Source organism: Nerophis ophidion, linkage group LG06 (assembly GCF_033978795.1).
Source record: "Nerophis ophidion isolate RoL-2023_Sa linkage group LG06, RoL_Noph_v1.0, whole genome shotgun sequence".
Taxonomy (NCBI): Eukaryota; Metazoa; Chordata; class Actinopteri; order Syngnathiformes; family Syngnathidae; genus Nerophis; species Nerophis ophidion.
Window position 1 is genome coordinate 27847246 of NC_084616.1, and position 26891 is coordinate 27874136.

At 41.4% G+C, this 26891-nt stretch overlaps 1 protein-coding gene across 4 annotated transcripts in view; it reads left to right on the plus strand.

Annotated features, from left to right (window-relative positions):
* The first annotated feature begins 11982 nt into the window (after nucleotides 1–11982).
* Nucleotides 11983–26891, plus strand: part of scube3 (signal peptide, CUB domain, EGF-like 3) — a 269267-nt gene continuing 254358 nt past the window's right edge. For 3 of the 4 annotated variants that reach the window (XM_061903268.1, XM_061903269.1, XM_061903266.1), the window contains exon 1: nucleotides 11984–12363. In XM_061903268.1, coding sequence (XP_061759252.1) covers nucleotides 12264–12363 — 100 coding nt within the window. In that variant the 5' untranslated portion in view covers nucleotides 11984–12263. Of the gene's footprint in view, nucleotides 12364–26891 lie in introns of all 4 variants that reach the window. The other variant, XM_061903267.1, reaches the window with a different exon arrangement.

Sequence of the window (26891 nt, forward strand, 5' to 3'; positions counted from 1 at the left end):
CAAGACAAATCATTATTTCTTCTAGATTTTCCAGAACAACATTTTTTAAAGAAATTCAAAAGACTTTGAAACAAGATTTGAATCTGATTCTAAAGATTTTCTAGATTTTCCAGAATATTTTTTATTTATTTTAATCATAATAAGTTTGAAGAAACATTTCACAAATATTCTTTGTCTAAAAAACAGAAGCTAAAGTGAAAAATCTAATTAAAATCTATTTATTATTATTTTCAATAAAAAAAAAAAATTGAACATTGATTTAAATTGTCAGGAAAGAAGAGAAAGGAATTTAAAAGGTAAAAAGGTATACGTGTTTAAAAATCCTAAAATCATTTTTAAGGTTGTATTTTTTCTCTAAAATTGTCTTTCTGAAAGTTATAAGAAGCAAAGTAAAAAAACAAATGGATTTATTTAAACAAGTGAAGACCAAGTCTTTAAAATATTTTCTTGGATTTTCAAATTCTATTTGAGTTTTGTCTCTCTTAAAATTAAAAATGTCAAGCAAAGCGAGACCAGCTTGCTAGTAAATAAATAAGAATTAAAAAACAGAGGCAGCTCACTGGTAAGTGCTGCTATTTAAGCTATTTTTAGAACAGGCCAGCGGGCGACTCATCTGGTCCTTACGGGCTACTTGGTGCCTGCGGGCACAGCGTTGGTGACCCCTGGTCTATAGAGTCACCTGGTCACACCATTAGGTACACCTGCTCCCTCTCAGATCATAAATAAAGCTTAATGTGCTGTTGACAGATGATTTGGCATATTTTACAGCACAATATGTAACTCAGCATCGTTTGGTTGTGTTAAGAACATGATTCAACTTCAATGTGTCTTAATGCTGTGGCGTATCCCAGGGATCAATGCTGGGACCAAAATGGTTCAATCTCTAAATAAACAACATTTGTAAAGTTACAAAAGGCTTGAAGTTGGAATTATTTGCAGATGATACAACTGTGTTTTGTTCAGATGAAAACTCATAGAAGGTAATACAAATAATAACAGATTGAAATTAATATATTAAAGAGGTGGTTTGCCAAAAACAGACATCTTTGACTCTCAGTAAAACTAAAATAATGCTTACTACTGAGAAGGTCAAACGCAAATAGAAATAGATGGAATAGGCATTGAAAGAGTAAATTAAATCTAATTTCCAGGTCTAATGATTGATGATAAAATGAACTGGAAATACCATACAAAATATACAAAATAAGGTGGCAAGGAATACATCATTAATCAAAAAGGCCAAATATGTTCTGGAGCAAAAATCACTCCATATCCTCTACTGCTCGCTAGTGTTACTATATCTGAGTTATTGTGTAGAAAAATGGGGAAACAACTCCAAAAGTACACTTCAGTCACTAACCGTGTCACCACAGAGGTCAGTAAGAATAGTACATAATGTTGGATATAGAGAACATTCAAACCCCTAAATTATTGAATCAAAAATGTTGAAATTCCATGATATACTGAATTTGTTAACAGCTAAAATTATGTACAAAGCAAACTGTAACCCGTTACCCAAGGACATTCTACAGTTCTTTTCAATAAAAGAGGAGAAATACAACCTATGTAATGTAACCTAAAACATACGTATATGCACATACAACCATTAAAACCTTCAGCATATCAGTATGTGGAATTCAATTTTGGAATGGATAAATAAGTCAAATCTCGTACTAATATGATCCAGTTTAAGATATTTTAAGAACATATTAATAATCATATTCATATCACCATATGAAATACAACTTACTTCACTATTTATTATTTAGTTATTAGATATTTTAGATTTATTGAAGTGAACAAAGGTGTCAGCAATTGCGATCAAAAGGAAAAGGGGTAGGATTAAATAAGATCTGCTTCTTCCTACTCCTTTTCCAACATGTTAAAAGAGAAACTAGAAATTGTGATGTATCATGATGTAATTATATGCATGTTGGAAATAAACTTAAACCACATACAATAAACACCTGGATGTCACCCTAAACAACGTAACTATGTCACTACAGTTGACTCACTAGTCTGTACACTAAACCCGTTTCCTGTTTACACATTGCTGAGCCTGCCATTGTACAATACAAATACAAATTGAACTCATCAGCCAGTGAAGGGGGTGCAATAGCAATCATCTTGTGAAAATTAGAGCTACTCCCTCAAGTCTTCCAAATTGGTTTGTTAATTAGATGCATAAACAGAGGTGTCAGTTAAAAACATTTGCATCCATTAAATAAATGGATAGCTATACAAATCAGTTGCCTTAAGTAATGGGAATTTTGGCCCTTTTGGCTTGGCTCCCAAGTGGCACCTCAGTTTTTTGTTATTTAAATTAATGTATTGCCAAATTATGTGTAAAATGACTAACTATTTTAAAAACACATAAAATATACCATACCATACCATATCATACCATATGTTGTGATACGGTTCCCGGATCACATCTTTAGTCTGGCTTTTGAGTCCTTTTTGGTGTTTTCTAATTTTTTTTGGACTCTTCCTGTTCTGAGTTTTGCACTTCCTGTTTTGTCTCGTTTCCATGGTTTCTCATTTGTTCCACCTGCTATGCTTTTTTGACGGACATCTGTTGGCAATTGTTTATTTTAGTATTTAAGCCTGCATTCTACCTCAGTTCGTTCTTGGCTCAGAGTTTGCGGTAAGCAACAGTCACTTTTGTTATTCTGCTTTGTCTTTTCCCTGCTAAGTCACATCTTAGTTTCGCGTGCACTCTTCATGTTATTTCTCTTGGACATTGAACTCTATGCTTGCTAACTATTAGCATTAGCTTCCCGTGCGTAGGCACACCGTTACTTTTCTTTTGTACCAGTGTTATTTTACCTTTTTGTATATTAAAACAAGCTCCTACCTGCTATCCTGCCTGTCTGGTCCTGCTGCATCTGGGGGTGAGATCTTTGCGCATCACAATGCCCTTTAAATGTGACACCATAACAACCAATAACCTATGTATTGTATTTATGTGGCTAAATTAATAAACTTAACTTAAATGTGACACCATAACAACCAATAACCTATGTATTGTATTTATGTGGCTAAATTAATAAACTTAACGTAACTTAACATACTCATAAATACATTCTAAATAAAACAGAACCATTTTATTTTGTGAAAAAATACAAAATCAACTAAACTTCAGTCAACAAAATAAAACTTAAAATGTGCAAATCAAAAAGGAAAAGCAGAATTCAAGTGAGGTTTTAGCGAAGTTTGGCATTAAAAAAAACAATGACATCAGCTTTGAGGGGCTGATCCTGTTTCTCCTTTCTGTTATGATCTGCCTTGCTTTGGAGAAGATTCTTACTGAAGGGACAGATGTTGCTACTATGCACAGTACATCCATCCATCCATCTTCTTCTGTTTTATCAGAGGTCGCGTCGCGGTGGCAGCAACCTAAGCAGGGAAGCTCAGACTTCCCTCTCCCCAGCCACTTCGTCCAGCTCCTCCCGGAGGATCCTGAGGCATTCCTAGGACAGCCGGGGGACATAGTCTTCCCAACGTGTCCCGGGTCTTCCCCATGGCGGGCTACCGGTCTGACATGCCTAAAACACCTCCCTAAGGAGGCGTTCGTTTGGCATCCTGACAGATGCCCGAACCACCTCATCTGGCTCCTCTCGATGTGGAGGAGCAGCAGCTTTACTTTGAGCTCCTCCTGGATGACAGAGCTTCTCACCCTATCTCTAAGGGAGAGCCCCGTCACCCAGCGGAGGATACTCATTTCGGCCGCTTGTACCCATGATCTTGTCCTTTTGGTCCTAACCCTAAGCTTATGACCAAACTTATGACCGGTTAACTGAGAGCTTTGTCTTCCGGCTCAACTCCTTCTTCACCACAACGGATCGATACATCGTCCGCATTACTGAAGAGACCGCACCGATCCGCCTGTCGATCTCACAATCCCCTCTTCCCTCACTCGCGAACAAGACTCCGAGGTACTTGAACTCTTCCACTTGGGGCAAGATCCCCTCCCCAACCCGGAGATGGCACTCCACCCTTTTCCGGGTGAGAACCATGGACTCTGAGTTGGAGGTGCTGGTTCCCATTCCAGTCACTTCACGTTCGGTTCTAAACCGATCCAGTGAGAGCTGAAGATCTTGGGCAGATAAAGCCATCGGACCACATTATCTGCAAAAAGCAGCGACCTAATCCTGCAGCAAACCAGATCTCCTTAACGCCCTGACTGCGCCTAGAAATTCTGTCCATAAAAGTTATGAACAGAATCGGTGACAAAGAGCAGCCTTGGTGGAGTCCAACCCTCACTGGAAACGAGTCCGACTTACTGCCGGCAATGCGTACCAAGCTGTGACACTGCTCATACAGGGAGCGGGCCGCCACACTCAGACAGTCCGATACCCCATACTCTCTGAGAACTCACCACAGGCCTTCTCGGGGTACACAGTCGAATGCTTTCTCCAAGTCCACAAAGCACATGTAGACTGGTTGTGCAAACTCCAATGCACCGTCAAGGACTCTGCCGAGAGTATAGATCAGGACGAAAACCAAACTGTTCCTCCTTAATCCAATGTTCTACTATCCGGCGTAGCCTCCTTTTCAGTACACCTGAATAGACCTTACCGGGAAGGCTGAGAACTGTGATCCCATGATAGTTGGAAAACACCCTCCGGTTCCCCTTCTTAAAGAGAGGAACCACCACCCCGGTCTGCCAATCCAGTGTTACTGCCCCTGATGTCCATGTGATGTTGCAGAGTTTTGTCAACCAAGACAGCCCTACAACATAGAGAGCCTTAAGGACCTCCGGCCGGATCTCATTCACTCCTGGGGCCTTGCCACCGAGGCGCTTTTTAACTACCTCGGCAACCTCAACCTTACACATAGAAGAGCCCTGCACAGATTCCCCAGACACTGATTCCTCATAGGTGGGATTGATGAGGTCTTCAAAGTGTTCCCTCCACCAATCCACAACATCCGCAGTCGAGGTTAGCAGAACACCATCCCCACCATACACGGTGTTGACAATGCACTGCTTCCCCTTCCCGAGGCAGTGGATGGTTGTCCAGAATCTCTTCGAAGTTGCCTGAAAGTCCTCCCATGTCCCAGTTTTTGTCTCCACGACCGCTGAAATCGCACACTGCTTGGCCTGTCGGTACCTGTCCGCTGCTTCCAGAGTCCCATGAGCCAAAAGGACCCGATAGGACTCTTTCTTCAGCTCTACAGGCACAAACCACCTTTCGACCGCAGCTCCAATCGGCCGCCTCGACAATAGAGGTACGAAACATGGTCTACTCAGACTCAATGTTCAGTGCCTCCCTTGTGACATGTTCAAAGTTCTTCCGGAGGTGGGAATTTAAACTCTCAGAAAGGAGATTTTGCTAGACGTTCCCAGCAGACCCTCACAATTCGCTTGGGCCTTCCAGGTCTGTCCAGCATCCTACCCCACCATCGCAGCCAACTCACCACCAGGTGGTGATCAGTAGAAAGCTCCGCACCTTTCTTCACCCGAGTGTCCAAAACATGAGACCGCAAATCAGATGACACAACTACGAAGTCTATCATAGAACTGCGGCCTAGGGTGTCCTGGTGCCAAGCGCATATATGGACACCCTTATGTTTGAACATGGTGTTTATTATGGACAATCTGTGACGAGCACAAAAGTTCAATAACAAAACACCACTCAGGTTCAGATCCGGCCAGACATTCTTCCCAATCACGCCTCTCCAGCTTTCACTGTCGTTGCCAACATGAGCGCTGAAGTACCCCAGTAGAACAAGAGAATCACCCAGGGGAGCACTCTCCCTTACTCCGTCGAGTTAATCCAAAAAGAGTGGGTACTCTGAGCAGCTGTTTGGTGCATAAGCACTAACAACAGTCAGGATCCGTCCCCCCATCCGAAGGCGGAGGGAAACTACCCTCTCGTTCACTGGATTGAACTTGAAATTTCCATCCCAGCCCGTCGCCTTTCACTGCGTGCAACGTCAGAGTGAAAGAGAGTCCAACCCCTCTCGAGAGAACTGGTTCCAGAGCCCTTGCTGTGTCTCGAAGTGAGTCTGACTATATCTAGCCGGAACTTGTCCACCTAGCGCACTAGCTCAGGCTCCTTTCCCCCCAGCGAGGTGACGTTCCACATCCCAAGAGTTAGTTTATGTAGCCAAGGATTGGACCGCCAAGTGCCCTGCCTTTGGCTGCCGCACAGTCCCCCCTCTATGGCTCCTGCTGTGGGTGGTGAGCCCATTGGAGGGGGGACCCACATTGCCTCTTCGGGCTGTCCCACCAGGAGCTTGCCATTGTGCCCCACCTCAGGGCCTGGCTCCAGAGGGGACCCCCTGTGACCCGCGTCCGGGGCAGGGAAATCTGGGTCCTTTGTTTGTATTTTTCATACAGGTCTTCGAGCTGCTCTATGTCTGATCCCTCACCCAGGACCTGTTTGTCTTGGGAGACCCTACCAGAGGGCAGAGAAGCCTCCGGACAACAAAGCTCCTAAGATCATTGGGACACGCAAACTCCTCTACCACAATAAGGTGGCAGCTCAGAGAGGAGACAATGCACAGTCTACAAACCCTGTTTCCATTTGAGTTGGGAAATTGTGTTAGATGTAAATATAGACGGAATGCAATGATTTGCGAATCCTTTTCAACCCATATTCAATTGAATGCACTACAAAGACAAGATATTTGATGTTCAAACTCATAAACTTTATTTTTTTTGCAAATAATAATAACTTACAATTTCATGACTGCAACACATGCCAAAGTAGTTTGGAAAGCACATGTGGAATTCTTTCCCATTCTTGTTTTATGTTGAGCTTCAGTCGTTCAACAGTCCGGGGTCTCCGCTGGCGTATTTTACGCTTCATAATGTGCCACGGGGCTTCACGGTGGCAGAGGGTTTAGTGCGTCTGCCTCACAATAAGAAGTTCCTGCAGTCCTGGGTTCAAAATCCAGGCTTGGGATCTTTCTGTGTGGAGTTTGCATGTTCTCCCCGTGAATGCGTGGGTTCCCTCCGGGTACACCGGCTTCCTCCCACTTCCAAAGACATGCACCTGGGGATAGGTTGATTGGCAACACTAAATTGGCCCTAGTGTGTGAATGTGAGTGTGAATGTTGTCTGTCTATCTGTGTTGGCCCTGCGATGAGGTGGCGACTTGTCCAGGGTGTACCCCACCTTCCGCCCGATTGTAGCTGAGATAGGCGCCAGCGCCCCCCGTGACCCCGAAAGGGAATAAGCGGTAGAAAATGGATGGATGGATGGAATGTGCCACACATATTCGATGGGAGACAGGTCTGGACTGCAGGCAGGCCAGGAAAGTACCCGCACTCTTTTATTACGAAGCCACGCTGTTGTAACACTTGTCTTGTTGAAATAAGCAGGGGCGTCCATGATAACGTTGCTTGGGTGACAACATATGTTGCTCCAAAACCTGTATGGACCATGCAGCATTAATGGTACCTTCACAGATGTGAAAGTTACCCATTCCTTGGGCACTAATACACCCCCAAACCATCACAGATGCTGGCTTTTGAACTTTGCACCAATAACAATCCGAATAGTTATCTTCTGTTTCCAAATATAATTTGAAATGTGGACTCGTCAGACCACAGAACACCTTTCCACTTTGCATCAGTCCATCTTAGGTGAGCTCGAGCCCAGCCAAAACGGCAGCGTTTCAGGATATTGTTGATACATGGGTTTGGCTTTGCATAGTAGAGTTTTAACTTCTAATTACAGATGTAGCGACCAACTTTAGTTAGTGACAGTGGTTTTATGAAGTGTTCCTGAGCCCATGTGGGGATATCCTTTACACACTGATGTCGGTTTTTGATGCAGTACCGCCTGAGGGATCAAAAGTCCGTAATATCATCGCTTATGTGCAGTGATTTCTCCAGATTCTCTGAACTTTCTGATGATTTTACAGACCATAGATGGTAAAATCCCTAAATTCCTTGCAATAGCTCGTTGAGAAATGTTGTTCTAAAAGTGTTCGACAATTTGCTTACAAAGTGGTGACCTTTGCCCCATCATTGTTTGTGAATTACTTAGCATTTCATGGAAGCTGCTTTTACACCCAATCATGGCACCCAACTGTTCCCAATTAACCTGCACACCTGTGGGATGTTCCGTATAAGTGTTTAATGAGCATTCCTCAACTTTATCAGTATTTATTGTCACCTTTCCCAACTTCTTCGTCACGTGTTGCTGGCATCCAACTCTAAAGTTAATGAATTTTTGCAAAAAAAAAAAGATTTTCAGTTTGAACATCAATGTATTGTCTTTATGGCATATTCAACTGAATATGGGTTGAAAATGATTTGCAAATCATTGTATTCCGTTTATATTTACATCTAACACAATTTCCCAAGTCATATGGAAACGGGGTTTGTACATCTGAAATTGCCGGTTGTGTGTGGAGCCTCCTTGATATTAAATTTATCAGAGATGTTTATCTATATTTGTGGAGGAATGTAGTTAATCATAGAACTGGCACCCAAAGCTATTAAAAAGCATTGACTCTGAATCGAGAAATCATTTTGAGTCGAGAATCAATTCTGAATCGAGTTGTTACCTCCAAGAATTGAATCAAATTGTGTGGTGCCCAAAAATTCACAGCCCTAAAGCACAGTGATTGCAAATGAGACACAGATGTGTAAGAAAACAAGATGAGATCTAGACACTAGAGCTCAGTGGTGAATATTAAATAAAAAAAAAATATATATAGAGACTGTCTATCTGTGTTGGCGACTTGTCCAGGGTGTACAGCGCCTTCCGCCCGATTGCAGCTGAGATAGGCGCCAGTGCCCCCCACGACCCCAAAGAGAATAAGCCGTAGAAATTGGATGGGATGGATATATATTGTATACCTTTGTGTACCAATATCGATTCCTAGTTACCGGGAATTGATACTGTATTGATTCAAATGAGAACGATACCCGTTTCTATGTCACTCAAATGTTTTTCTTCCACAGGGCTAACAATGTTGCGGGACACAGCTAAGTTCTTTTAAAAAAATTCTCCATCTAAGACTATAGTAATAAGATTATAACACCATTATACAATGTTATGTGTTTTATTTGAATTTCAATGTGGTTGACAGAGTGGTGGGACAATGGAAAAAATAATATTTTAGGGGGTAGAACATAATCTTCCAGGTTGTTAAGGTTTGATCTCAGGACAAGTACAATTTACTCAACAACTTTAGTATTTTGCACACGGATTATATGAAATTTAATGGCCTCAGGCGCTGTTTTCCAATTTTGGAATGTGCCCTATAATAGTTTAATAAAACTTAATCACGCATGTGAAGGGTACATTTTGTGACCACCTTGTGCGTATGTGCATCTCCAAAAGTACCAGGATGGTAAAGATAATGGCTGGAAAAAAGACTATTAGCAGCAGGGAGAGCTGCTACTAACATATCAAGTCTTTTGAAGTGATTGTGGAAGTGACTGATTTGCAGTTGAGAGATATTTCTGATGCACATGTACATACAGCGTCTGCAATTTTTCACATTACACGTGCGTGTCCAAACTGGTGACTGGACTAGAAAATAAGTCAGAGTCAAAGGAAACTAAGCAATATGTAGATTCACTTTTCTGGTTCATTGTTCTGATGTGCACAGGTAATGTAGTTCAAGTGTACACACACCAAGTAGGGTAGTACACTTTTGTTGTATGCCTTCATTTTTATTCTGGTTTTATTGAAACTTTTAACAATATACAATACATACATTTTATTATTATTTGTTATGTGTGGGTTTTTTTGTGCATCGTTAAAATGCTCTTGTTCTACAAAGTTCTTTAGGTGAGAGAATATTCAAAATAGTGATGTCACGGTCAAAGCATGGGGATATTGCACCACCTCAGGGCCACAGAGGGCGAAGCACACGCTGTGCATAGGGCCCACTGATGTGTGAGGGCACCGGGTTCCGTGGCGAAGTGCATGTCATTTCTTAACCATAGGGCCCATTGATGGGGCACAGACACTCTTAAAAGGGCTGCCAAAATATCTGTTTCTCAGATATGGTCTGTATGGGTCACAGCGGTACTCAGTTATAATACACTTTTACGTGCAAGAGGATCCCCTGCTGGCCCCACTGTGGACTGGACATCTGCGGTCCCTACCAGGGTTTCTTGTTGTTCCCATTGGGTTGAGTTTTTTCTTGTCCTGATGTGGGATCTGAGCTACATATTGATTAAAGGCTATATAAGTAAACTTTGATGTATTGGTTGATTGACTTTTCCAGCACTTGTGGCAGTAGTAACAATATCGAACAAAAGCAGTCTGGAGCTAAAGTCATAGAGAATTTTTTTAAGCGCAGAAATTATGACTAATGTAGTGAAGCTATATTTTCATTTAATTTTATTAATATTTTGGGATCGGGGTGTCAAACGGATTTTAGATCGGGGGCCATATGAAGAAAAATTTACTCCCAAGTGGGTCTGACTTGCAAAATCACTGTATGATAACATAAAAATAAAGACAACTTTAGATTGCAGTAGCAGACAACTAACTTCCAACTAACATATTTTTCAGACTATAGAGTGCACACCGGCATATAAGCAGCAGTCACTGCCGAGAGCGGCATAGCTCGGTTGGTAGAGTGGCCGTGCCAGCAACTTGAGGGTTCCAGGTTCGTTTCCTGCTTCCGCCATCCTAGTCACTGCCGTTGTGTCCTTGGGCAAGACACCTTACCCTCCTGCTCCCAGTGCCACCCACACTGGTTTAAATGTAACTTAGATATTGGGTTTCACTATGTTAAGCGCTTTGAGTCACTAGAGAAAAGCGCTATATAAATACAATTCACATTGTTTTCTTTGTTTAAAAACAGAACAAGCACATTCTGAAAATGTACAAATCATAATGTTGTTGGTGTTTTTTTTTTTTACATTTACATGTTACGGTTAATAGTATTCTATCTTTATTTGTCGTTATTCATATTTTCTGAATAAATTATGTGATAATGTTCAACAGTCTACTTATTGGTGTTAATTTTCAATCTACCAAGATAAAAAAAAAAATGTCAAAATCAAATTACAATATGTTGGAATTGGGGGTTAAATCCCCAAAATGATTCCCGGGCGCGGCCACCGTTGCTGCCCACTGCTCCCCTCACCTCCTAGGAGGTAATCAAGGTTGATGCATCAAATGCAGAGAAAAATTTCGCTACACCTAGTGTGTGTGTGACAATCAATGGCACTTTAACTTAACTTATTAATGTTGTTTGATCATTTTCCTCGACCGATGTACTAACATATGTGTTTTATTTTGTAGAAATGTAGCATCATCAAAAAAGACACAAATAATTACTTTAGCGACATCCAGGGGATACATTTAGAACAGCAGTTTTTTTCATAAAAAAATTTCAGGTTAAGTTTTATACTAGGCAAATTCATTCTGCGGGCCGGTTAAAACCTGTTGGCAGGCCTGATTTGGCCCTCGGGCCGTACGTTTGACACCCCTGTTTTAAGACCATATGCAATTATTACCACCCTGGACAATCACCACCTCATCGCAGGGCTAACAAATGCTTTTTAAATTGCCATTTATACCTTAATTTGCGCAAAATCCATTTATTGACTTTTAATGATTTTTAATGTCCCTGGAGAAATAATGTTTCAGGCCCCAATTTAGCCAGGGAGGGCCCTGCACCGCCTTACGCAATGTTCACAATAACCTTGCAAAATAATAGAATAAATCCCGCCAATAGAATAATATCGGTGACAATTCTCATCCACATCTCATCTCATGACTGTCTCCAATATCCTTGATTAAAAAAAGTTCAGAAAAACACAACTTTTGTCTTTTGAACGGCTCTTTGAAAGGAAGAGAACCGGTTCACTTCAAAGAGCCGTTAATCCCATCTCTATTAGGAGAAGCCACGAAGAAGAGTCCAGACTGCATCTCGGAAACGTCTTCTTCTTCCTCTTCTTCTTCTTAGTCTTCTCTCCTCCCCTTTTCCTGCCAAATCCGCCGCACAGCTCCATCTCTCTCTCTCTCTCTCTCTCTCTCTCTCTCTCTCTCTCTCTCTCTCTCCGTCTCTCCTTCTCAAATTGACATTGGTCTGCCTCGAAACATGATAACAGAAAAGCCTCCACGCGCTCCGCATTTTAAGCAGGCGTAAAGACATTTGCTTAAAAAAAAAAATAGACAAGATATTTAAAAAAAAAAAAAAAAAAAAAAAGGGGAGCTCGCACCGGATCGTGGTCCGCGCGCGTCCACGAGGACTAATATCGCGCTAATTTAGTGGCGCGTGCACCTTTCTAGAGCGGCAAGATATCTTTCTAGATCCTTCCAGAAAGTCACCATGAACGTGCACGCCTTCATACGAGCCAGCTTTGGATTTGTGGGCTTTTGCCTGGTCGCCTTTGTCCAACAGTCCACTTCAGGAAGTAAAACCAGCCAAGGTAAGTTTTCACCTCTTTCACTTACTATCTGACAACTGCTGCGATGTGCTCATTTATGTTCAAGTAAAGCTCCCAATGATAAGTGCTCCCTAACAGAGCCACTGAGCTCTAAGAAAGTGCCACAAGTTGTGTGAGTGCGTTAAAGACACAACATGTTGATTTTAAAGAACTTCACTCTCAAATTTGGGGAAGAATAAATGTCATCCCAATGAGGTTTGCTGTCATTCCAGGGCTTGACTTTGATCTTGAGCTGAAGGCTTATGTTTCATAGCCCATCCTGCAGGTACTTGCCGCGAGACTAGCAGGAGGCATTTGTCACAGCCCAGACAAGTATTTGACACCCGGCTGCAACGCACACACGCAGGAGCCTGTGAGTGTCAGACACTGCAGCTACAGTGCCGAGCTGCCCCGCCGCCTGCCCTCTTGCTCCCCTGTCCTGTGAGAAAACGCTCCAGAGCACACACAAGCCGGCCCGGCCTCAATCCCCGCCATTCCCGACACCTTGCAGGAACAAGCGGGGCACAGTATTCCACATTGTCCCGCTCTTCTCAGGTTATCATCACTTTATTTTTTTTTTCCCACAATGCTAAATGCTCAAGCTGGGCCCTGCCAGAAGTATTTGCATGCAAAGAAAGACGGAGATGTTTCACACACACAAAAAGACATCTCTCGGGCGGTCGACACGGCGAAAAAAGAAAAAAGAAAGGGGGTGGGTGACTCTTTTGCATCCTGGGTGGTCTGCCCCCACTTGTGGGAAAACTCAATATTTACATTTTGCAATTAGAACTACTTTTTTCTGACTTTATTGTCTGCAACATTGATTACACGCTTCCTTGCAGAGTGGAGTGAGTGTTGGTGTGGAATGGCGTGCACCTGTTGGTCGGTCACCAGTGAGCAGGCCTCACTTCCTGTGGCTCCGAAGCTATTTGAGAGCCTGTTTTGTATCCACACCGAAAATAAATATTGCTCTTGACATCCGTGCCACTGACAAGTCGGCAAGCTGGGAACAATTTTTGCACCGCGGGATGAACAAAGCCTTTAAAAATGTACAATTTGTCAGCTCAACAGTTATTCAAGGCAGATGTTCCTGACAAAGGTCTTTGTCTTTCATCAATGTCAGGCTAATCATGGCACTTAGACATCAGTCATTACTTAGGGGGTGGGAAGAGACACAGTGGAATGAGAGGAGAGTGGATTTGAGGATGTGATGGAGAGGATGACAAAAAAAAGAGGAGAAACCTGAGAGATCAAGCTTGCACAGAGCAGGAGTATATACGTCATGGCAAATCACTTTCCCTCCAACACAGTCAGGAGCTCTTCTCTAATGCGGCAGCACCAAGGCAACGGTTGGTGTGGGCCTGACATGTTGCCATGCTTGGCTGTGTTGGTGTAACCTCTGCTCTGGGGCCTGGGGGTCTAAAGACACAGGGCCGCCGGAGTGGGGAGGAAGGCCACATCCAGGTCCGGTCACACTGTGGGAACCGAGCAGCCTTGGCAATCTGAGGCCTGAGAGACGGGGCCGCTTACCTAGAGATGCTGCCTCCACTCTGGAGAGGAGAGAGAGAGAAGGAGAGAGAGCCCCCACCCACCCCCGACATTCACTCCCCCTTTTCCTTTTGCACCAAACTCTTGCTTTGTTTGCTTTGTCTCTGCTTCCTTTCCTTTGCATTTAATGAAGTAGCTGCGCTTTTTCCCAGTCGGACCTTAAGGAAAGTTACACACGCTCCGTCAGCAAAGCCATTTTATAGTTTTGTTCAACTTTTATAAGCGAACCAAGGTTAGATATGATGTCTTATAAGCATATTTGGTGATGGAAGCTACATTTATATTTTTTCCACTAAGTCAAGTCCAGTCTATTTAAGTAAAGCCAATTCAAAACAGAAGTTATCTCAAGGCACTTTAGACACTGCACAGGTCAAGAACCATGCTCCCCATACATTAAGGAAAACCAACTGAATACCCACATGATCAAGGACACGAGGAAGGGAAAATTCTCCGTAAACAGAACCCGGACTCTACGAGGGAGCCATCTGTCTGGACCAGTTGAAATAGAGAAATAAGAGTAGAGTAGGGCATTCAACTATTCCAATACGAGAGGGCTCCTGTTGTATAGAGCAGTGTTTTTCAACCTTTTTTGAGCCATGGCAGATTTTTTTCATTGTTAAAATCCGGAGGCACATCACCAGCAGAAAACATTAAAAATGAAACTCAGCAGCCGATACTGACAGTAAAAAGTTCTCGCAAGTGTTGGATATGAATTCAAACCATAACCAAGTATGCATCACTATAGCTCTTGTCTCAAAGTAGGTGTACTGTCACAACCTGTCACATCACGCCAAATTTTTCTGTGTTTTCCTGTGTGTAGTGTTTTAGTTCTTGACTCGTGCTCCTATTTTAGTGGCTTTTCCTGTTTTGTTGGTATTTACTGTAGCAGTTTCATTTCTTCCCTTAGCACTATTCCCCACACCTGCTTTGTTTTAGCAATCAAGAATATTTAAGTTGTTGCTATCCTTTGAGGGGACATTGTTGATTGTGATGTCATGTACGGATGTACAAACGTTTTTACTTTGTGGACGCCTTCTCTGCTCCACATGCTGTAAATCCAGCATTCTGTTTTTGTTTACTTTGTAGCCGGTTCAGTTTTAGTTTCATTCTGCATAGCCTTTCCTAAGCTTCAATGCCTTTTCTTACCAGCACTCATCTTTTCTTATTTTTGGTTTAAGCCTTATATACATTTTTGACCTGCACACTGCCTCCCGCTGTGATCACGACAAAGCAATTAGCTACCTGCTGCTACCTACTGATATGGAAGTGTAATACATGGTTACGCTGCCACGCTTTAGACAGCACAAACACTCAAAAACGGCACATTATTTGCGGATTGTAATTACTGGTTTGCCAAAAATATTTTTAACCCAAATAGGTGAAATGACAGAATCTCCCACGGAACACCAGACAGTATCTAAAGTTAAAGTTAAAGTACCAATGATTGTCACACACACACTAGGTGTGGTGAAATCTGTCCTCTGCATTTGACCCATCCCCTTGATCACCCCCTGGCAAGTGAGGGGAGCAGTGGGCAGCAGCAGTGCCGCGCCCGGGAATCATTTATGGTCATTCAACCCCCAATTTCAACCCTTGATGCTGAGTGCCAAGCAGGAAGGTAATCTAACGGCACAGTGGTTGAAAAACACTGGTATGGAGAAACTTGGACCACTGTAAACACATTGGCAGATCCTTGCATTTGCATTGTAACCTTGCAAACAAAGATAGAACACTGGGGTTCCAAACTTGGGATTTACCGTACATAACTGAGGCGTTCCTCAAGACACACCTTTAAGTCCTTTCCTTTTTTGGAAGCTACACATTTTTTTTTATAATGTTTTATGTTTAACTAAGGTGTTGCTGTAGCCCAGACCTGGGTAAATTAAGGCCTAGGGGCCTCATGCGGACTTTCCCAAATAATTTTTTTAGATCTCTAAGATGGAAAGTGTAGCTGCCATTATGATGTGCAGTGATGTTTTCTAATGACCGTAAGTCTTTAACTATACAAAGTATTTCAATAGTTGGAATCTGCGCTTATGGCTGATATACCAGTTACTATGGTAATCTAATTAGTTACTATGGTCATCTAATTAGTTACTATGGTAATAGACGTCACAGCAGCTCAGACGAGGCACCAAGCAATGTGGGTGGGAAGCCTTTCCACAGACGCGGAAGGAGATTTTCACAACAAAGTTCTAAAGCTTAGTGATACTGTATATCAGATATATAGACTTAGACTTAGACTTAGACTTCTTTTTTATTGTCATTCAAACTTGAACTTTACAGTACAAATAAGAACAACATTTCGTTGCATTAGGTCTTGGTAGTGCAGGATAAAAAAAGCAATAAGGTGCAGATATACATAAATAGATTACTGTACAGATAAATATATTGCACTTTTGCATATGCATCCAGGTTTATTGATGTATGTTATATTGTCTTTTTTATTCCAGCGAATTAATCCATTTTGGGGGAGTTGAGGGGATAATTTAATTATGATGGGTTCAAGAGTAATACGGCCTGAGGGAAGAAGCTGTTACAGAACCTGGAGGTTCTGCTTCGGAGGTTGCGGAACCTCTTCCTAGAGTCCAGCAGTGAAAACAGTCGTTGGTGGGGGTGGCAGGAGTTTTTGCAGATTTTCTGAGCCCTGGTCAGGCAGCGGCATTTTGCGATCTCCTGGATAGGAGGAAGAGGAGTCCTGATAATCTTTTCCGCCGTCCTCACCACTCTCTGGAGAGACTTCCAGTCTGAGGCATTGCAGGCTCCAGTCCAGACAGAGATGCTGTTGGTCAGCAGGCTCTCTATAGTGCCTCTGTAGAATGTGGTGAGAATGGGGCGAGGGAGCTGTAGGTGGGTTTATTTTGTACCCCTCACGTTCATATTTCACTGTTTATTGCATTTTTGTTGCGTTTCACTTGATTGTAAAATATGTCAATCAAAAAACCCTAATTCCATTAGGTTTTTTAAGGCGGTCTGTCATAACGTTTTTAGCATTCAATCCGACATTATTGTGAGGTTTTGTTTTAGTGCTCCTAAAAATAGATATATCGGCCCCCGGACACATTTTTTTCTCTAAATGTGGCCCCAGAGTCAAAATAATTGCCCAGGCCTGCTGTAGCCTGTTTACTTCAGATGTAGTCATTTGTTCAACATCTTTAGTTATATTAGTGGTGTTCCTCAAGGTTCCATTTCAGGTCCTCTCTTTTTCATTATTGTGGCTATTCAGCTGGTGGCCCGCTAGTCCAGTTTAAAAGATTTGTGAGAGGCTCACATTTTTGTAGCAGACTCTTAACACTAGATTACTGTCATGGAGATGATTTTCGATTAGATTTTTTGCAGAAGGTCCTTAAAAACAGCGGAGCCCTCCTATAACCGATTAAATAAATAGACTGAAATCAAATGTCTACTGTAGAGGACGCCGGTTCTTTGAAATACACACAATAAGACTAACAGTGAAGGGAGAAGTCTGTCCCCCCCGGTCCTTAGCTTCCTGGGAAAGTGGGCCTTAAAACAATTTAGTTAAATATGCCTGTCGTAGAGGGACAGAGTAGATGACAAGTGATTGGAGGAAAACAACATATATAAACATATGTGTATGAATAACTGTAACATTATTATCAGGGGTTTTACCATTACTAAAAGATAAAAATAATGGCTACTGTTGGCCATACTCAATACTCCTACTACGGCGATAATAAATGTAATAACAGCGTTTGTGTGCTCACAAAGTGGGAGCAAGAGAGAGATAGGTCACTAACATACATAGACAGCATATGAACATGATGTGTGGAGAAAAAACATTTTCATTCTGAATTATAGTTATATAGTCAGTTTCGTGTGGTACACAGTTTGTTTGAATCTCTTATCTTCACAAAGTTGTGAAAATTATTGATCTTACCTGTATGAACTTTTGGCACCCTTTGTTGAGGTAGCAACCACAGTTCTGTGTTACTTAAAGACTACTCTTCCCTAATTGTTTCATAAAGTATATTCACGTCCATGCACTGAGGATATGAAAGTGAACTTTAAAAGTTGGTCTGTATTTTCCTGATAATGTAATGCTGTTTGATAACAATCCAACTAAATTATTTAAATTCTTTGTTACCATTATGTATAGTAGAGTTGTGAGAATCATTGCACTACTTGTGCTGCTAATCTAGTGCTGCCACTAACGACAAATGTTCTAGCGACTAATCGTTCGACGAAATTGTGAAGAGTTGCCTAATCCAAACAACAAATACAAATATCTGTTACCTCTTTCTGTTAGTTTGCTCTGCCTAATAATGAATTTTGCTGAAATTAGTGTGTGTGAGTGTTGCATGGCGTAATTAAGAACATTGTCGGCTCCTGTTCTCTTGATAACTAGCTAGTGCTCGTCTTCCAGTGATTATGTTACTTTCTTTATCATCCGCCATGGAGGTGAATGTTAGTATTGACGAGTGCCGCCTCTCTAAGTATGAACATACTGTACAATAGCTGCTGGGTTGGCCACCTTTGCCAGGATGCTATATTGCTTAGACAATGCGGTCAATGCAGCCTCTTGTAGCTTGTTGTTACTTGTTGTTCTCAATTTTGTGGGACACGGCTAGAATGTGTAAGGACTCAGCATTAAAACGATACATCCACTAAAAAAATTGCAGTCGACTTGTTTTCATGGTCGATTATGTCGACTAATGGGACTAATGCAAACATGTCTCTGAAATAAGAAATGGAAATGAGGCCTTTACGCCTGCTTTTCCTTTTGGTCCTGAACCTCTCTTGGTGTTTACTGTTGGGGTACAGATATAGGGCCCTATGAATTCCGCGTTGACAGAGTTGTGGATGTAATCATGGAATTGATAATAAAAATCTAATCTACTATTGAAAGCGGGAAGTCACGGGAATCAGAATCAGCTTCACTGGCCAAGTATGTTTAACACAAGGAATTTGACTGAGTATACTGTGCAGTACCGTGACGGCCATCTGCGGCGCCATCTTGATATGAAAACAAGAGGGAAACATTAAAGAACACAACAAACATAAAATACATTAAAAGAGCAGTGAGTTCATGCACCAGGCTGACAGTTCCGGGGGGAATTTCTACATACAGCTACTAAAGTAAAACACAACCAACATTCTCAAAAATGAGCGATAAATAAGACATATTAGGCATACAATTGAAGCACAAATAGACAAACGACAAAACAAAACAAAAATACATAATTTCAGCACCAACATACTACGCGGCATTGTCTGCTGGGTTGGGGGACAGCACGACCAGAGCCAGGAATAGACCCAACATAGCAACCAAAAGGGCCAACTTCATCCCAGGCAGATGAGCGAGTATCACAAAATTACGAAAGTGCCACCCATCGTTGTGCAGTCCCAAAATGGCCCGACCCAAAAGGCATAAAACACGTGAAAACAAGAGGGAAACATCGAGAACATGAAGGAGGAAACACAAAAGCACAGGGCTCCTGCAACCAACAGCCACTACAGTGGCGCCAAGTAAATGTGTTATTATTATAACGGATAACGTGTGATGTTTGTCTGGCGATACAGAGCACTTTCTTGCAAACTCTCAACTTCTCTGCTTTAAAACTAACTTTTTACTTAGCTCCTTCAGCCGCGTCAGCCTTGCCTCCTTCTCGGGCCAACTCAATGCCTGTCACTCGGTCCTCAAAGCGGCCACCTTGAACACAAGTGTGCGAAAATAACCTATGAATCGTATTTCTTACTTCAAAATAGTGGGGCAAACAGTTTCCAAATTACATCTACGTGTCAGATAATATGCCTTTTTTTTTTTTTGCGAAAAAGCCATGTGAAAAACACATAAAAACACTTTGCCATTGCTAGCCAGCCAATGCCAGTACATGTTGCATCTTAAACATCTTCAATGGTAAGTTACTGATAAATTGACGGCTGCTAATACTATAATTTGACCACCAAATAATAACTGATTTATTTGAACTTTATTTTTCTTGAAAGCATGTAAACTTACAGTAGTTATGTTACGACATTATTTTGCTTTAACATGAATACAGGGCAAAATTGTCCAAGGATGTATTGTATCAATACATGTAAGAATTTTCGCATTTAATCAACACAAAGCACAAATAAGTGTAAATCAGGAGTGTCAAAAGTGAAGCCCGGGTGCCATTTTAAGTTAAAGTTAAAGTACCAATGATTGTCAAACACACACTAGATGTGGTGAAATTTGTCCTCTGCATTTGACCCATCCCTTTGATCACCTCCTGGGAGGGGAGGGGAGCAGTGGGCAGCAGCGGAATAATGTTTGGTGATTTAACCCCCAATTCCAACCCTTGATGCTGAGCACCAAGCAGGGAGGTAATGGGTCTCATTTTTATAGTCTTTGGTATGACTCAGTCGGGGTTTGAACTCACAACTTACACAATCTCAGAGCGGACACTCTAACCACTGGGCCACTGAGTAGGTTTTTGTCCCACAGCCAATTTTTATTGGCCCTTGACATGTTCTGAAAAATAGAATACATTTTTATTAATGATGTATGTTAGATATGAGACTAAACACTATTTGCTGGGCCACCTGTAAACATAAAATCCAAGATAACACTGTTTTTTTTTCAAATACTTTAGCTTATACTGATATATTACATTTTTAACTGGTTGTCGAATTTTTTATGTACAAAAGGTACAAAAAGTGTCCCCCCACATTCTTTCACTTTACAGTTACAGCCTTCGGTGGGAAAAGTTTGGACACCCCTGGTTTGATGGTAAAAATTCTGGTGTAGATGCAGGCATGTGCAATTTCCACAAAAATGTGGAATTTCACATTTTTAGATATTAATTTTTATGTCAAAATATCAAGTCTGGGTTATTTTAAGGAAGTATCAATAAAATATTATCCAAACAAGATGTGTTGAAATCTCGCCTCAGCAGCAGTTACTCGCTGTTTCTAAACGCCACACTGAAGAGATGATCAGGAGAACTGAAACATGCTCAATAGTTAGCTAACCATTTAGCTAGCTTAATTGTTGTTGCCTCTGTTTGGTCTATGAGCCACAATGTTAACGGCTGTCCACTTTGCTGCTAATCATATTTGGATTACAATCTGAACACTGTTAGTTCCAGAGCAGTTGTAGTTTTACAGTATTTAATAGTAGCCTGCAAGAAGGTATATTTTAACGTGACAGCCTGTAAACAGAGGTCACAACTCTGGAATAATATTACTTGAGTGAGCGCAGCTCTTGGATAAAGTTGCCAAATGGGAAATGTTTCCTGAGTTCTTTGCATGCATGCATGTCATAGAATTCTAAATTACATATTCAATGATGATCGATCGATCCATCCATCCATTTCTACCGCTTATTTCCTTAGGGATTGCAGGGGGTGCTGAACCTATCCCAGCTACAATCGGGCGGAAGTCACCACCTCATCGCAGGCCAACACAGATAGATAGACAACATTCACACTCACATTCACACACCAGGGCCAATTTTTAGTGTTGCCAATCAACCTATCCCCAAGTGCATGTCTTTGATAATGTTAGTAAACAATCTATGAAAAAAAAAAAAATACATTTTTTTTGGTACATTACATGGGACAACTAAGTGGCAAAACGACAGTCAAAATTGGTTGGTAGATGAGAATAAATATAAAGTTAAAATATAGGGTAGAAATGTACAGAGCCCCTAAAGCAGGGGTGTCAAACTCAAATACAGAGTGGGCCAAAATTTTAAACTGAACAAAGCCGCGGGCCGAGGTTGAACAAATTAATCCTTTAATAGGGACCCAAACAAGTTTTGCATTGAATATTGACCAAGCAAGGCTTATTTAACATTATAGTGACATGCAAAATCGAGTTTTAAATAATAATAATAAAAAAATATCAATGGCATATCAAATAAAATGAAAATACAAATTGAATGCCTCTTTTCGGCTGCGGGTTTGAGTTGGGGCGGGGTTTGGTGGTAGCGGGGGTGTATATTGTAGCATCCCGGAAAAGTTAGGGATGCAAGGGGTTCTGGGTATTTGTTCGGTTGTGTTTATGTTGTGTTTATGTTGTGTTACGGTGCGGATGTTCTCCCGAAATGTGTTTGTCATTCTTGTTTGCTGTGGGTTCACAGTGCGGCGTATATTTGTAACAGTGTTAAAGTTGTTTATATGGCCACCCTCAGTGTGACCTGTATAGCTGTTGACCAAGTATGCCTTGCATACACTTGTGTGTGTGTATGAGCCGCATATATTATGTGAGTGGGCCGGAACGCTGTTTGTATGGAGGAAAAGCGGACGTGGCGACATGTAGAGAACACCAAAGGCAGTGCTTTTACGGCCTGCCCCCAATATTATTGTCCGGGTGGAAATTGTGAGAAATTCGGGAGGGGCACTGAACTTCGGGAGTCTCCTGGGAAAATCGGGAGGGTTGACGAGTATGAGTATTAGTGGTGAATGTGGTGTTACAGCGGCGGGCCACCTCTAATCTTAATTTGATATTGCCTCAAGGGCCAAATGAAATTACACGGCAGGCCAAATTTGGCCCGCGGGCCAGAGTTTCACACCCATGCCCTAAAGGGACATGGAGGGAAAAAAATGTTTTGCGAGATCTTGTAATACTTTTGCGAGATCTCGCAATAATTTTTGCGAGATCTTGCAAAAGGTTGTTTTCCTGTGTCAGTGAACCGGAAGTAAATCAGACACAGCGATGGTGAACCGGAAGTGAAACAGACAAGGGGATGGAGGATCCTACCCATCATCCATGGGAGCAGTTTACTGATTTCCTATTTTAGTATTAGCCAAACATTTAAAGACATCAAATCACATTATTTTATTCCTCTTTTTTCTCAAAGGTTGCTCATGTCCCTGTGATAGTAAGAATTCTAAAAAATAAAACTTAAAAACAGGATTTGGAAAAAATGTAAACGCATTTCATAGGGCCCTACTTGAAGGGGTCCCTGTTGCGTCACATTCGGTCTACTGTTGCATCCCTGGGGTAGCAACACGCATCCATTATGCCTCGCCATCGTGTCAGAAAACAGCCAGCACAACGCCGCCTCGCAGTGGACCACCAAAAGTCTTCCCTTCGCCAAGCCGCGAAGACTTTTTCCCCGGACAGCAGCGCGCAGACCGAATGTGACGCAACAGTCCCAACATTATGTTGACTTTTTGACACGGATTAGTGGTTCTCCCGTCATAGATGTCTGTAACTGGTGAGCTATCAGAGTGTGGTTTGAGTTATTTGACCTCAAACGGGCGCATGTGCCTTACGCGCCTGAAATAAAATAGTTGGACTACCAAAGTATCTTCTGGAACATCTGGTAATGTCAACTAGGAAGAACAAATGGTGTTATATGTCTTCCCCTGGCAATATAATCTGGCAAATTAGAGCAGATAGGATGGTATCTAACTTTTACTGTACATACCCTTGATTCCAATCAACGTAGACTCTTGTGACGGGAAACTTTTCTCAGTCTGTGTGCAGGGCAGGCATGCGGCGTCTGAAGTAGGCCGCGCCTCGGGGCAGCCCTCAGTCACTCGCTAATGATAAATGGGCCGAGGGGATCAATCCGGCGTCGCTTTACCCACTCAGCACTCACGCTCACAAAAGCATGCGGCTGACAAGTGGCGCGCCAATAGCACTGTACGTGTTGTTACAGAGCAGCCGAGAGAGCTAAGAGATGATTATCTTGGCATTACTTGAGCGGTGAAAACCCTTGATAACAATTCTGTCCAAAAGCGATGTGGTATGATTCACAGGCATACTGTGTGTGTGTGTGCGTGCGTGTGTTTTATGGCAGTGATGAGCGATTGTAGACTGCGTATGAATGATTGTTCTTTGTTAAGTGCTTCGCAGTCCCACAAATGAGGCTCCTTCGTGTACAGCACTTTCCTGATGCTGTGGCTTCATCGCGGGACACTCTTTCATACCCCTTGAGCTCTGCAGGCTGAGGAGCTGGTGCCTTTCTTGCAGGCGCATGTCATAGCTGAGCTGTGTGGCCCACCTGGTTGTTGTTGATGATCACAAATGTACAACAGAGACCTTTTTCTCTGTGTGTGTCAGTATTATAGGTGGTTAGAGTGTCCGCCCTGAGATCGGTAGGTCGTGAGTCCAGACCTCGGCCGAGTCATACCAAAGACTATAAAAATGGGACCCATTACCTCCCTGCTTGGCACTCAGCATCAAGGGTTGGAATTGGGTGTTAAATCACCAAAAAATATCCTAAGGCGCGACCACCGCTGCAGCTCACTGCTCCCTTCACCTCCCAGGAGGTGAACAAGGGGATGGGTCATATGCAGAGGACACATTTCACCACACCCAGTGTGTGTGTGACAATCATTGGTACTCTGACTTTATTAGATGGGAACTGCACTTTTTTGGGGAATTTACACTTAGGGTTTTTTTTAATGCCTTCTAATTTTTATATACGGCAAGTACGAGGTGTCTAACAATGCAGCTCAAAAACATCCAAAACCCGGCAAAAATACTCCATTTACATGTTGTGACCTGAACATTAACCAAGTATTAGTGATATTGTTATTATAAACGCTAGCGCAGACAAACTTTTTTTTAGAGGCGCCGTGATCACTAGCTTGTTCTGCTATATTAACATACTGACGCTTATGCTGCTGCATCGCCACTGAGCTTGTGAAAATTATTTCTAAATTATAAATCATGTTTCTCACATGGATAGTAGAAGGTTGTAGCCATAAACTGAGAAGTTTCTCAACATTGACATCCAACTTAAACCCGGAGATGGCAAGAATGACATGAGAAAACACTTGTTTGCGTCCACCTTTTTTTTAAGGCTCTGCCTGGATTATGATTTAATTCTTCATCTAAATGGGAAGATATGAACCTCCCATCAGTCAGCTCCTAGTGACAGCAGACATTGTACAGTAAGTAATTGTTTTATTATTCTTGTCATAAGCCTGGGCCATGTGGCCTAAAAACGAAATCTCTGCTTTAAAAAAAATGTATTTAATATTTTTTTCAGATTTTTCCCCCTACTTTATAAAGAAACTAATTAATACAATTGACAGAGATAATTCAAAACAAGTTTTGTTTTTATTTAATCAAAAACTAGTTGTTTGAAATTACACTGCATACGCTGCATCTTATTCTTAGCAACATTCTAGTTTGTATTGTGTTATTTTTAAAAAAATATATATGAATTTGTCTAAATGAGCTTCCCCTCGGAGGCAATACTTCTTCTTGAATACAGTACTTCTGTAAACAAAAATGTAGTATTGTGCATTGCATGCAAATAAATAAACTCAATAAATCAATAAAGATTCCATCCATCCATTCATCCATCCATCCATTTTCTACTGCTTGTCCCTTTTGGGGTCGCTAATCATTAAATATAAATAAAAATCAATCAGATCAATAAAGTGCAAGCTTAAAACTTCTGTTTGGAATGAAATACCACTGTTAATAAAAATGTAGTATTGTACATTGTATGGAATTAAATAAACAAGTAAGATATGGAGATTACTATACAGTTTAAGTATGTGGATAAACACATCTTTTTCCATGAAGTATCCTGGGCTCCTTGTTTGTGTGTACTGATGTTAAAGACAATGTATACTTCATTGCACTTGTAACATAGCACTATATTGATGATTAAATACATTATAATTCCACAAGAGTTTTGCAGCCGCACAAGCGTGTATGAGCTGTCCGGTTTGGATGTGCAGAACGACTGCTTTAGTGATCGCTCAGTACATCGTTCTCCTTTCTCAACAAATAAATGATTTTGCCAATTTAAGATGCTTCTTTGGTGGGGTTTAATGTTGTTGTTGCTGTCTGGTTTGCCTCGTAAAGAGTTGCATTTCTCCCTCTTGGCTCGATGCTGTTTCAGATCCTGGAATAACTTTGCACCGTGCAGTCACTTGTTCCACGCCTGCTGCCACAAATTTAAAGTACTGACAACACTTTTCTTTTCTGTGAAACAAACGTCTAGCCGTGTTTTGAATCCCCACTAAGGAAGTAAGGGGGCAGGCAAGGGCTATAGAAGCTTGTGGGGGCAAAAAAATGTGCCGCAGCAATCGGAAAAAAAATTGATTTTTTTACTTTTTTTAATTGTCTGCAAACAAACACATTTGAATTTATTGATAAAATCCAAGGTTGTGGCCATAAACCAAAAAATTGATCACCTTTGACTTTCAAACTGGAGATGGCGAGAAAAACACAAAAAGCCGTTTGTCTGTTTGTGGCATTTTTTTTATTAATTTTTTTATTTTTTTTAACCTTTGGAAGGATTACAAATAATTATTCATCCCAATGTGAATATATATCATAGTGAGAGCAGAAAATGTACATACTGAGATATAATTACCATGCACTAAAGAGCATGTGCAGTCTATAACATAGCGTGTACTATTAGTGAGCGTGAAGCGTGCGATTTACAAACACTGCATGCATGTGCAATTGAAAAACGGTGCAAACCTCCTTATTTAAATGAGGATTTTGCGTCTACCATACAGAGCATCAACACAGAGACACTTTCATTTATGGCACAGTCATGTTCTAATGCTCCTACTTGGGCGTTTTACTATGTATTCAAACATGCAGGAGACATCTAACTCTTTTTATGGATATTTGAGACACAATTCTGTAGTGTATGAAACGACTTCTTTTTTTAACCGCCAAAGATGCACTCCTTTTGAGAGAGGCTGCACTTACTTGGTTTAAGATGCAACAAAATGCATACTTAAAGAGGTTTTTTTCATTGAAGAAATATTTTAATGAAATATATATTCTATGTAAATAAAATGAACGTCATTTAAAAAAACAACAACACCTAAAGACACCAAAACGCAGCAACTAATTGTGTTTTAATCAGCCCTTGAAGATCCTCTATCAGCTATAAAATTATAAAATGGAGTTTGATGAATAGAAAATATGTAAAATATGTTTTTATTTCTAACCATCTATAATGTTGACACGCACATATGACGGAGGATTCTCGTCTGTCCATCATCTCTTTCTTTCTTGAACTAACCCTGTAGCTGTGTGTGGAACTG